The sequence below is a fragment of the Saccostrea echinata genome, unplaced genomic scaffold (assembly GCF_033153115.1).
Source record: "Saccostrea echinata isolate AGI-Se365-2 ecotype Australia unplaced genomic scaffold, CSIRO_AGI_Sech_v1 ptg000054l, whole genome shotgun sequence".
In the NCBI taxonomy this organism is placed as follows: domain Eukaryota; kingdom Metazoa; phylum Mollusca; class Bivalvia; order Ostreida; family Ostreidae; genus Saccostrea; species Saccostrea echinata.
The window spans coordinates 61,108,974-61,121,841 of record NW_026889803.1 but is presented as its reverse complement, the minus strand read 5'-3'; the positions used below and the strand labels follow the sequence as shown (position 1 = coordinate 61,121,841).

At 33.1% G+C, this 12,868-nt stretch overlaps 1 protein-coding gene across 1 annotated transcript; it reads left to right on the top strand.

The window, feature by feature from the left end:
• Window positions 1-930: 930 nt before the first annotated feature.
• LOC133205077 (uncharacterized) lies at window positions 931-12,491 on the top strand. The gene is made up of 11 exons (XM_061340816.1): window positions 931-1,103; window positions 2,605-3,212; window positions 3,478-3,855; window positions 4,141-4,202; window positions 4,319-4,558; window positions 4,659-4,880; window positions 7,286-7,337; window positions 8,368-8,517; window positions 8,680-8,814; window positions 12,047-12,172; window positions 12,394-12,491. The coding sequence occupies exons 1-11, from the start codon at window positions 931-933 to the stop codon at window positions 12,489-12,491; spliced, it is 2,244 nt and encodes a 747-aa protein (XP_061196800.1).
• The last annotated feature ends 377 nt before the right edge of the window (window positions 12,492-12,868 follow it).

Sequence of the window (12,868 nt, the reverse complement as noted above, 5' to 3'; positions counted from 1 at the left end):
AAGTCGAGGCATAGGGCTGAAACAAATACTTGGGATCATCTGCATCTTTATAAACATTTCAATACGCCTGACCTCTCTATTCTTTCAATGAGGGTTACAATTTTAGAAAAATAATATCATCCAAATAATAGTCCCTCTTGAAGTACTCCATTCTGTAGACAACGAGAAGAATACTTGATAAGGAAACAAGGCACTACATTTTCGTATGGTTGCAACAATCACATAAATAATGTAGGAAATCTTTCAAGCCGATAATGTGCCAGTGTGAATGTGAGGAACTTTTAACAGTACACCTAGACGCGAACATCGATCAAACAATAGACCAAATATTTCTTTTTCAAAGTAGCCACATTTACACAGAGAGGACATGCGGAATCTCTGGTTCTTTGGCTAATTTAAATTTCCAATGCGTGGTATTCAAGAAACATCCATTTGAAAATAATTAAAAACTAGTTAAGGAGCTAGGAAACGGCCTTCCACTACCAGAACCTTTTCTTCAGAAGATTTACGGTCTTCGTTGAAAAGTATTGAAATAAATTAAATTTTCTGAAAACTGTTTTCTTTTTTTCTTTCCTTTTGGCTATAAATTAAAAAGAATTCAAATTAAGTTGAAAATTTTCTATTTGGTGAATTGAAAAGTTTCTATTTGGTGAATTTAATTATTGATCTTTTTCATTGTTAAACACCAGAATTTGTATTCACAGTGTTAGCAAACAAATAGAAGGAATCGTACTGTGTGATGCATAATAATTTTATTTTGTATTTCTCCCTGCCTCTGACTAGTGGAGCATCGTCATTTTTGCTCATGTTTGGATCCTTGATTGTCCAAGCCTCATAATACTAGATAGGTTCCGAAAGCTGATCATTGCGCCTTTTTACAATTTTCTTGACAAAATCTTGAAAAAGGAATTCTTCTTTACATTTATCAGCATGTGTAACTGTGGAGACATCAAAAAAGAATTGATAGCGTGTATGTTAAATGCTGTCAACGAACACCTCGCCCATGCTGCAGGGGTAGAAAGGGCCATAGCAAAGGCAGCCGGTCCGGAATTTGTGATGAAGAGTAAGGAGTCTGCTGTGTGCCTTCAGACTATATCCACACGGTTGGTCCCTCTTAAAGAATAAGAGAAAATGTACTGCTTTGATGACTTATAAATGTATGTGGTATGCAGTTTGTACAGTGGGTCTTAATTTTATCACATATATAAATTTAAGTTTTTTTTGGTTGTAATTTTATATTTTAAGCGTTTTCAGACCCATTTTCATGATTTTTCTGTTAAGTCTAAGTTGTAATTACTGGAAATTTGGATTATCTCCCTTTACGAAATTGGTTTATTTCTCATATTTATATTTTGTGTCTGCTAAAATTATATGCCATTGTTAATAATACTTTTGAGAGTTTCAATCAAATTATTAAACGTCATAAAGGTGGCAACACACGACAAACTGTTTTACAGACTTTTTATTCATTGAAAGAGGATAAGATATGGTGTTCTAGTGATGAGAGGATTATGGAAAGAAATATGCAATTTAATGGGTAACTGGGCTATCAAAATACTTATTGCATTAATATAAATATTTTTATCTTATCTTTAACAACTATCACATGTACATTTAACGTGTTTAACTTTGCCAGGTAAGAAAATATGCTGAATCTAACATTTCTAGATAATAGTATGTTTTTTTCAATGTCAATCCATATTTTTCAGGTGTTTATTTCAGAAGACACACATCCTTTCAGCAGATTGGAAATTTCTCCTGAATGTTTACCTATTACAGCTTTCTAAGGTTCATTTTGAACTGGGGGAGGGGCATGGCAACAAATATATTTTGTAAATACACTCAAACTTTTATTTTGAAAATCTAAGTCTTACTATCAGAAAATATTACAGAGGTCATTGCATAATAATGTAATAATGTTTCACGTTCACGCTGACAGCATATCATTTAAAAGCTTATTTAAATGCTACTTAAAATTTGCTTATAAATCATAAAGACCTGGATTGTTTAATCAAATATACAAAGAGGTAAAAAGTTACCATGGGCCTAGGTCTACGCGTTAATCTAACATATTGAATGATAAGTAGATCAAAAGAGTCTTAGGTTATTGCGTTTTTTTCTGCTTATTGTCTTATTTATGTTTGCTCATTGTCTTCATTTAGAATTTGCTATTTTTTAATAGAAAAGTGGACACGTCTTCAGATGAAACTTAAAGTTATGTCTACCATACAAAATAATTGTTTGAACTTTTGGTTTATACATTAGTATAACACTATTGATGCAATAAAATACATATACACGTAGTTATGAATATGCTTTTTAACAGAAGTAATGAAGATCTGAATTAATTAATATGAAATTACATGTATATAAAAAAGATACAGTAATTATTTATTTATCCTTTTTATTTTAGATTAACGAATATCCAAAATGTCGTTTGTGATTGACAATAAAAGCGTTGATGATTGCACAAATGTATCTGATTTCCTTTCTGGCGAGGATAATGAACAAGAAAGAGAAGCAGATGTATTTCAAAATAGTTTTGTATTTCAAATCTTGAGAATTGCATATTGATTGATTGCCATTCGTTACATTTACCGACAGATCTAAATATAATGGGTATTTTAAACAGAATATCGTGAGCAATGCAGATAAAGTTCAGGATGAACCACTCCCAAAAAGCTACAAGGAACCAACAGTTTCAGAGACAGACCCGTCCACAGATAAAGGTCCTTCCAAAGAATCAACAAAAGGTGATTTGGAGCTAGTTAACACAATAGAATTACCAAGTTCACTAAAGAAAGAATTTGATGCATTGCAGATGATTGTTCCAACATTAAATATTCGACTGTCGGAGAGCGGCGAAATCTTAATAAGATACTTTGATGAAAAACAATTCATGCTAAGAAACATTTGTACTCTGATTTCCAAAATCCCCAGAGACAGTAAAAGAATCTCAAACAGTCTGAATGTAAGTAAAGCGGATTTAGATAAGTTTATACATGAAGAACAAACTTCCAAGACTTGTTTGGTTCGTTATCATCGCTACATGGACCAGGAACCTCTCTATGTATTTTGTTGGATTCACAGACATTTGGTAATAATACTGTCTTATGGAAATGCAACAAATACTAGTTGCGATGCACTTCTGAAATGGATCCCATGTGGCCTTGAAAAGAAAGATGGGACTTCTGAAAAAGAATATACTATAGGTATATAGTTGACATGAATTCATTTAAAAGTGCATAAATTAACTTTTAAGAATTGTGAAACAAGTAATGTAGAAAGATTATCTATTTTGATATTGGAAATTATGTTGAAAAGAATTTACCTTAGAAGATTATTGATGTATATATCCAGCAATCGGTGTAGCTGATAATTTACGTTAATTTTTCAGATTGAAATTGTATATATCATTTAAATTTACAGTTCATTAAAAGAATTATTTCCACGCATTATATACAAAATCATTTTAAGGTTGGTTCAATGAAGATAAACAGAAGCCTTTTGATGCAACATGCAAAGAATTCCTTCATGTTGAGGCAAATTACAAAGAAATCACCGAAATTCCGAGGCATGTCTACAAGAAAATGGAAATCCGGAATATTGCCAGTGTATGTGTGCCTCTTACGGGTTCAGAAACAATTCTTATAAAACGTTTTGTAGAATATTTTTCGAGGAAAGCAAAAAAGGGGAGAATTCAAGAGAGGTTATTTCTCGAGTTGTGCATTCCTACAGAACTTAAAATGGACGAAAAATTATGTAATATGAAGGATTGCATAGAGAAATTTATGGATAAGAAAATGTTTCAGACTGTGAAACTCTCTGGAATCAATATTAATGACCTTTCTCAAGGTTTGTAACTTTAATATCACATTAATATACAAATGATCAAAATAAGTAAATACATTACTATAAAATCAGTTATTTTCGTGGGGTGAAATTTTCGTGCTTTTCGGAAAAATTACTGGTTCCAGAGGATTTGATTTCAGGTTTAGTGATTGATGCTTAATTATCTGTTTTGATTATTGACTTAAAATGTAACTGTGCATGTTTTACTTTTTTCATGTAGTTTTTTGCCTTCTGTAATTGTTATTCATTTTAATATATCCATTGATCTTGATTTTTTCGTAATTTCAGATCAAGCAATACCCATTTCAATAGAAATAAGTACTGATTCCATAGAAAATGTCGCGAAGAAGGTTTGGCATTTTAAATTTTTAGTTGCAGTATAAAATATCATCATGGAAATTTTCCACAGATTTTTTGTTAAATATTTCATAAATCATTTCATAAACTAGTCTGCACTGTGTACTAGGTAGACGTTTTTGTCAATTCAAGCAATCCTGATCTTGCCATGGACAGAGGGTTTATCTCGACACAAATTCTTAGACTTGGAGGAAAAGCCATCCAAGACGAATGCAATGAAATAAAGAAAAGGGGCAAGCTGTCTTACGGAGACATTTGTAAAACGTCTTCTGGACGCCTCTCTTGTAGAAAAATATACCACGTAGCTCTATATTCTGAGTGGGTTCCGGTATGCAAGATCTCTTTGCGGGTAATTTTCATGCCAGTTGATGTGTAATAAAGAATTTATTCCTTTTATACGACATGTCAAATGTAAGGCCTTACAAAATGTATTTATTTTGTCATTACAGATATTAACATCATTAATGTTAATCTGCCTGAAAGAGATGGAAAAAGATAATTACACAAGCATTGCTTTTCCTGCACTGGGAACAGGGAGGTTAGGCTATCCTTACTTTCAGGTTGCTATGAAAATGTTTAATGTGGTGAGGGCATACGGACGAGAAAATCCCGACACAAAGATAGAAAAAGTCCTATTTCTGGTTCATGATCAGGATACAATATGTAAACACGTAAGATGCATTAATTGAAGTGTTTAATTTAGGTAGGATTTCGATGCAGGGAATTGCAATGGTTATTAAATTAGAAATTTCTGTGAAATTCTTTCACAAAGCTACTTGTTCTACAGTTTAAGTCCGATTTCAAAATAACTTGGTATTGTATTATAGTAGTATATACTAAGACACATAATTTTCTATCTGTTTTTGATGAACAGGGTTGCCATGGTTTCTAAAAATAGAAATTTCTATGAAATTCTTTCAAAACGCCTCTTGTCCTACTTTAGTTTTGGTCTGATTTAAATAAAACTTGGTACACAAATAGTCTTACCTAAGACACATTATACTGTAAATCTGTTTGATATTTACAAACGGCGTTGTCTTGGTAACTAAAAATAAAAATTTCGAAGAATTATTTCAAAAGGCTATTCCTTGTACAGGTTTTATCCAATTGTAATTAAACTTGACACAAAAAGACTAAACCAGGGATAATTATTTTGTTTTTTGCTGTTGTCATACCTCAGGTCCAAATGCTAGGTTTTTCTACCTTTATTAAATAAAGACCTAAAGAACTGCGAACGATAGTATTGTTATGCCGCCTACCTCCAAGTCAAAGAAAAAAAATTAACATATTGGAATGTCTTTTCATATTTACATAGTTATTCATGTGAATTTTCATAAAACAAAACTCAATTTATACGAAAGCAAAGAGAGATAACTCTTTAATTTATGTACATATTGCTTTTTTCACTATAGAAATCAACTAAAAACAGAAAATATTTTTAAAAGAACCTTTCCCCTCCCCCTCCCGTGAAACAAGAATTCCTTTTTATGGGTTTTACAAATTGTTATTTCACAAACTCAGACTAAAGCTTTTGTTGTTTCTCGGGGGGACATATGTTAGACATATACGGAAGGATTTAAAGGTCATTTGTCCATTTCCAATCTGTCGATGTTTTGAAGCCTGATTTCAATGGATAAGATTTTCACCCCCCCCCCCCCGAGTCGTAAATAAGATCAATTAAGTTTATGACACTGGTTTAAAAAATATCAATTAATAATGAACTCATCTTTGCATTCAAGCAAGTTGTAATGGCCAAACTGTAAAATGTAGGCGGGAATCGAGAGTTAGTGTGCTTGATTCTTTTACCGGTCGACAGGGGAAGCTTACTCCTCGTAGACACCTAATCCCACCTCTGGCATTTCCAGAGGTCCGTTTTTATGCCCTGTTCATGATTTTGTTTTGTTTGTATGTTTTTTGACATCGATCACTGTTCGTTCTCTTAAATATCATACTGAATGTCTAAGGTGAAGATAGGGAACAGCGATCAATCTCATAAATCCAGTAAACAAAACAGTAAACAGCCTAAAAACACCAATCTGGAAACACCGGCAGGTGTCTAGAAAGAGTAAGCATCTCCTGTCGACCGGTCTCACACACCCCGTGAGCGCTATGTATTAGGAAGAATAAAATATGAAGATAACGAATAATATTCAATCTCGAAAGTCCAATGAAACGATACAAATTTGGAGCAGAGCAAACACGGAACTCAAAATTTAGAGGTGGGATCAGGTGCCATGGAGGAGTAAGCATCCCATGCCGACCGGTCGCATCCGCCGTGTACTCCTTGTCAATTGTCATGATCGGAAATAAAACCCCAGAAAAATCCGTAGACAGTTCAGTCTATACGTTATGGCCTAACAATTAGTATGAAAAACTTCAGTCAACATTTGACTTAATGATAGGTTGTATGTGCTGACAAAGTCATTGTATCAACCGTAAAACTTGCAAAATGATGACTTCAAACGAGACTGTTGATATCCTTGTTTCATCAGCATTGTTTGTCAAGGGAGTACTTCGTAGTAAACAATGATCGAACAAATGGTATAAAACATGTAAGACAAAATAGGTTCAATTGCTCTACATTGGCTAGGCTTCCCTATCTCTCAGATTGTTTTATATCGATCTGGTTACTTTAAAAAGATATAAATTATTAAGAGATATCATAATGTTAAATTAGGCTTATGAATTTGTAATCTGGAAGTGTAAGTAAATGTAACTTTTGTATCAAAAGGCTTATTTATTTTTTTATTTATGATTTATTTTTTTACATTCATTCATGAATTAAGATTGAGGCAAAATGACCACTTAGTGGAATGGTTGCAATAAACCTTAAATTTTTTTTAATAAAAAAAAACAAATGAATTTTAGTTATGATATTTAGATATTTGTAAATTTAACAAGCTTTCAAATGACATATAGTTTCAGTTATTTTTTATTTAAAAAAAAGAATTACTCGCTATATAAATTTTGACGTCAGGAAACCTTAAGAGTTTCTTTAAGAACTATATATTGGTGTATCATAAATCTGTGCTCATTTTAACATTTTATGCAAACAAATTATTTTATTTTTTAATAGACATTTGGTCATGTTATGGAAGCCCACCGTCAGTATATAAAACTAGAAGAAGGTATTTATCTGAGGTGTTATTAGAAATAACTCTTTTGTTGATTAACAATGTCATCAATGTTTAATCAATACAATATTAATTGAGCAATAATTGTTAAATGGGCCAATATCCCATGAACATACTCGGGGAATTTCAATGTTGAAATTCGATTTATTATAGTGTTTACAATAAAAGGAAATGCGCCAATTGCGCCACAATAATTATACGAGTTAACAACATAACCTCGTCCATTTGAGGTGAGGTTGACGATAACGCACTACCATCATCTTCATGGCACTATCCTGTTAGAAATATATCTATTGTTGCACCGCGATGTGGTGGATAAACATTGTGTTACAGGCATCATATTTCTTGAAAAATATAATGCAAAGACACGGCTGTATCATGATATTAAAAACACACCTATAATTTTCAACAGTGAACTGCATAAGGCTGCGGTGGGAGGGTGGGTTTTAAAAATAACAACACAAAATTTAAAAATTTTCTGAACCAACCTACCAATGTGTTCATCTGCTAGATTAATAAGGAAACTACGTTTCGAACCTTAGTATATATAGTCACTGTAACGTATCTAGTAAAGGAATCTGACTCCAGAATCATGCAACAGACTTAGACTTAAGTCAAATTTTCAATCGCTTATGAAATGTTTATTTATTATTGAATTATTTTCTAAATTTGCAGATAACAAGACTTTTGTAAAGCAATGTTGAAGAATATTCCAGTTTTGGTCTGCTTGACTACTACAACATTTTAGTACAACATAAAGATTTTGACTTAAGCTTAAGATGTTTTATGATCCTGGGGCCTGGTATGCCAGCCCGGACAATTCCGCGAGGCACATACGTAATATAAAAAATTGCCTTGTATCACTGAGATAAAATCCCATATTCCTTTACATTCCTTGTATATGGGCTATTATTCTGAGATCGTGGTTTATAGAAATGGGTGTTATCTTGCCATTTTACACCAAAAGTATATAAAACGCAAAAAAGTGGGAAAAAAAGTGGTTACTGATGTTTTCTCTTTATAGATGACTTCATAAAAAAAACCTACAAAGAAATATGGATACCCGCAAGAAGGCTTACAGTGCAGATATGGCCTGAAAAAGCTTTGCTAGGAACACCTAGCGTTAAAATTGTAGAGGCATATTTTGTATTTGTTCAAAACGCTGCAGTGAAAGGTAACTACAATTCCTTTCTTTTATTTTTCAAAGTACACGGAGTTTGCATCTGAAAACAAAAATTTAAAAAAAAAAAACCACTTTCTTAAACGTACCCTGAATTGTTACAATTCATGATTACCATCACAGTAAAGTAGTATTTTATTTATATTACCTGTTCAGGGTTCGGTTATCAATGTCGACTCAGTGTGAATTTGATAAGTGTGGGAAGTCAAAGCGAATTGGACGAAGGAATAGCTGTCTTGAAGGACACAGTAAACAAACATAGATTTACATCGGTGTTAGTAGATATTAAAGGTAGATATAAACAATTTATCAACATTTTTTTCTTATTCATTTTACTCAGAGTAATGAATATGCTAATGATCATTTAATATTCACTTTTTAGCTCACCTGAGCTGAAAACTCAAGGGAGCTTTTCTGATCACCCGTCTGAAAACTTTTCACATTTTCCACTTCTATTCAAGAACCACTGGGAAAATATCGACCAAAACTGGTACAAAGCTTTCCTGGGTTGAGGGGATTCTAAATTGTTAAAATGAAGGCCCAAGTCCCCTTCTAACGGGAGATAGTCAAAAAAGGCAAAAATATGTAGGGGTAAAAAAAGAACTATTGGGACAGAAAAGCTGAAACTTCTGTGGAAGCTTTCTTGGATATAGTGTAGATAGGGTGGGACCACAATAGGGATTATATAGGGAAAAATCTTTAAATCTCTTAAGAATAAAAAAAGCTATGATGCATCATATTGATGTGGAAGCATGCTAGTGCAGAATCATTTTTGTCCAAATCACGGTCCCTATGTATAGGGTAGGGTCACAAAAGGCGATCAAAATTTTACATAGAATACATGTATATTGGGAAAAAAAATCTGATGCAGTACAGCAGGGCCAAAGTGACTCAGGTGAGCGTTGTGACCTATGGGTCTCTACTTTTAGTTTTAAACTTCAGAAGTCAGAGAAAATTTGTTTTACTTATTAATTCAATACAATATCGATCGATGGTCATTACTGTAAGGATTTTTCAGGAAATAACACCATATTCAAAGCAGATATGTAGCTTGGATTTCCTCTGCCTCTTTTTTTTTATTATACAACTATAACATAATATGATGAGGTTAATGATTTTATCGCACCAACCTATAAGGTGATTAAATGATTAGAAATGTTGATGCTCTGTGATTGGTGAAGACTCTCTATCCTGAGGTGTACCTCGGAATGAGTTCATCTTATAATAAGCACTGGTTCTCTGTCTTTGAATCCAGTCGCTGCCTCTTGAAATTACATGTTAGTTTTTCAGGGCGCTTGCGCCCGTAAAACGATATCGGGGAACCAATCTCATCTCAAGATGAAGTTCCGGGAGATTTAAATGGACTTTTCCTCTTTCCCAACCATAGATTTGCTTACATTTTTATCGATCAATCAAACTGAGTATCGTTGTTAACTTGCATAACATTCTAATTGTACATATAGGTACTCTGAAGCTGATATTTAAGAGATGCTCGAGTTTCTGATTGACAATATCTGTGTAGTTTTTTGAGACCAAGTCCTCCAACAATCTGTTGGAATTCCCATGGGTACCAACTGCGAACCATTATTAGACCTATCTTTATATTCATATAAAACAGAATTTATTCCAAATTTTATACATGAAAAGAAGAAAACACTTGCTGTGGCCTTCACCTCAACATTTAGATATATCGACGACGTAATATCAAATAACAATAGTTACTGTATACAGGGTTATTTATGCCCCGTGTTATTTTCGCTCTTTCACACTTCCAAGCATTTTGCCCTGTTTTAAATTCGCCGACTCACACTTCTGTTTAAGAAATTATACTGTGTTCTTTGAATTCATCCCGTTTTAAATTTGCCCATCTGTGAGAATGGCGAAGGAGGCGAAAATTTCCCTGTATACAGTACACATTCCTTCATATGTCGACTCGATATATCCCAGTGAGCTTGAATTAAAAGGCACCACAGAGTCTGATACATCTGTGTCATATTTGGATATTTTACTAGAAAAAAAAACGTTAATGGTAACCTAACAACAAAACTTAATGATAAACGTGATGATTTCAACTTTTCAATCGACAACTTCCCTTACTTATGTATACCCTTATCACCTGCATATTTCTCTTAGTTGATTCGTACGATAAATTTTAAAACGAAGCAAGCTATTACACAAGTTGATGAAACAAGGATACATGTATCAACTATCTCGTTTGAAGAAATCATTTTGCAAATCTTATGGTCGATACAATGACCTTATCAGCCAATACAATTTATCATTGGGTATAATGCCGACTGACGTTTTTCATATTAATTGTCAGGCCATTATTTACACACTGCAATTTCTACGGATTTTTCCGTTTACCCGTCCATGATAAGGAACACATGGCGGGGGTGGCCGATCGGCATGGGATGCTTACTCCACCATGGCACGTGATCCCACCTCTGATGTTTTTGTAGGTCTTTGTTTGCTCTGCTCCCGATTTGTATTGTTTAAATTGACTATGAGCTTGAATACTGTTCGTTATCTCCACATTTCACGTAAATGTATAAGGTTTTGATCTATTATGCGATAAAATCAGGGATTTGCCGATTGATCTGATTGATGAAATACATGTATATGGAGATAACGAACAGTATTCAAGCTCAAAAATCCATTAAACAATACAAATTTTGGAGCATAGCAAACACGGACCTCTAAAACTTAAAAGGTGACGAAACTTACGAAATGACGACTTTAAACGAGACTGTGGATATTCTTGTTTCATCAACTTGTTTGTCAATAACTTACCTCGTTTTAGAAATTGTTTTTACTTAGAGCATGCTCTTGCGTATCGAATAAACTGAGAGATATAAAGTTCATATGCAGGTGATGCGGGTATATTGCTGCATAAGTAAGGGAAGTTGACGATTGAAAAGTTAAAGTCATCACTTTTATCATAAAACTTAGTTGTTAGATTACCATTAACGTCTTTTTCTATTAAAATATCCAAAAATGAAACAGATGTGTCAGACTCAGTGGTATCTTTTAGTATCTATTACTGCATTAGAAGTATTATTTAAATGTTGTTCTATTTTTGGAAACAAGAGGTTTACATTTATTTCAGCATGCCATGTACTTTTAATAATAAGTCCGGTGTTTTCATTGCAACCAATAAAAATATGAAAATTACTATAAGGTTTAAAAAAGAACATCATTATCAAGCTCTTTACCACGTGATATCATCAGTTAGTGCTTTATGAATACCTTGAACTTTCTCTCGAATCATACTTTTTTCTATTTTCACACCAAAATGGCAATATTTATTTATAATTCACATTACAAAATAATACTACATTTAACTACACAGATTACACAAACTACATGTTTTGCTCGTAGTACATATTTTTTCTCATCTCTGTAATGTGTGAATTTATACATGGAGTTAAATTTGACTCAACTTGAACCTGAAATCGGTTAACAACCAGACTCCTATCAAGGAGAGTGTATACGAGACTACTTTCTTGGTTTTTGATTTTAGATATAGCTCTCCTGGACACATACAGCACAGTGGTGGAATGGTTTGTGAATCTACCTTTCGTGGAGTCTCTCCAGCTTGTGGTCTCTACAGAAGTCTTTAATAATTTGAATCCAGAAAAAAAATTAGGTAACCCTCCCTTAGTTATCATCTATGATAAAATTATACAATTATGATGTAGTCGTTTCCCTTCTATAACAAGTATACCCAGTCTCCTTTAATGCTGAGAAATGAGAATTGATTTTCTTGCGAACGAGAGTAAGTTAGCATAATAAAACTAATGAAATAAAATAATATATAAATGTGGTGAAACATAAACTGCTTAGTAGCAATTATATTTCTTTATTTAGAGAAAAAAGATCACAAGCTGTCGGAATTAGTTCTTTGTGTTTGGGGAAGCCGATACAAAGAGGTCATGGAAGATCTTCAAAGAATCATACATGGATAACAGAACAAAATGGCAACCAAAAAATGGGACCTGTTTTAAGCCTTCTTGTTTTGATTTGTTGATTCTCTACACATGATTTACTTTAAATAATGGCAGTCTTGAAACATAGAATAGATACGTACATATTATCTTTAAAAAATCTAAAGATTTAAAAAATAAACAAAGTAAACAAAACTGACAATTGGCGATGTTAAGAAAACAATCTTCACCTGAGTCACCTGGGGACATATTTCTATCTGTTTTTATCCGTCGTCGTCCAACGTATGTTGACTTTTGGACATTTTCAGTTTTTTCTCTGGAATGTCTGAACCATTTTCAACATATTTTGGTATATAGTAGATCCGTGATCCTCCAGATCTGTGCTGCCTTATAATACA

Coding starts and splice junctions, on each gene's coding strand:
- LOC133205077 (XM_061340816.1), top strand. CDS start 931: ATGTGTAACTGTGGAGACATCAAAAAAGAATTGATAGCGTGTATGTTA. Junction 1,104..2,604: donor CTTCAGACTATATCCACACG/GTTGGTCCCTCT, acceptor ATTTACCGACAG/ATCTAAATATAATGGGTATT. Junction 8,518..8,679: donor TCAAAACGCTGCAGTGAAAG/GTAACTACAATT, acceptor TTACCTGTTCAG/GGTTCGGTTATCAATGTCGA.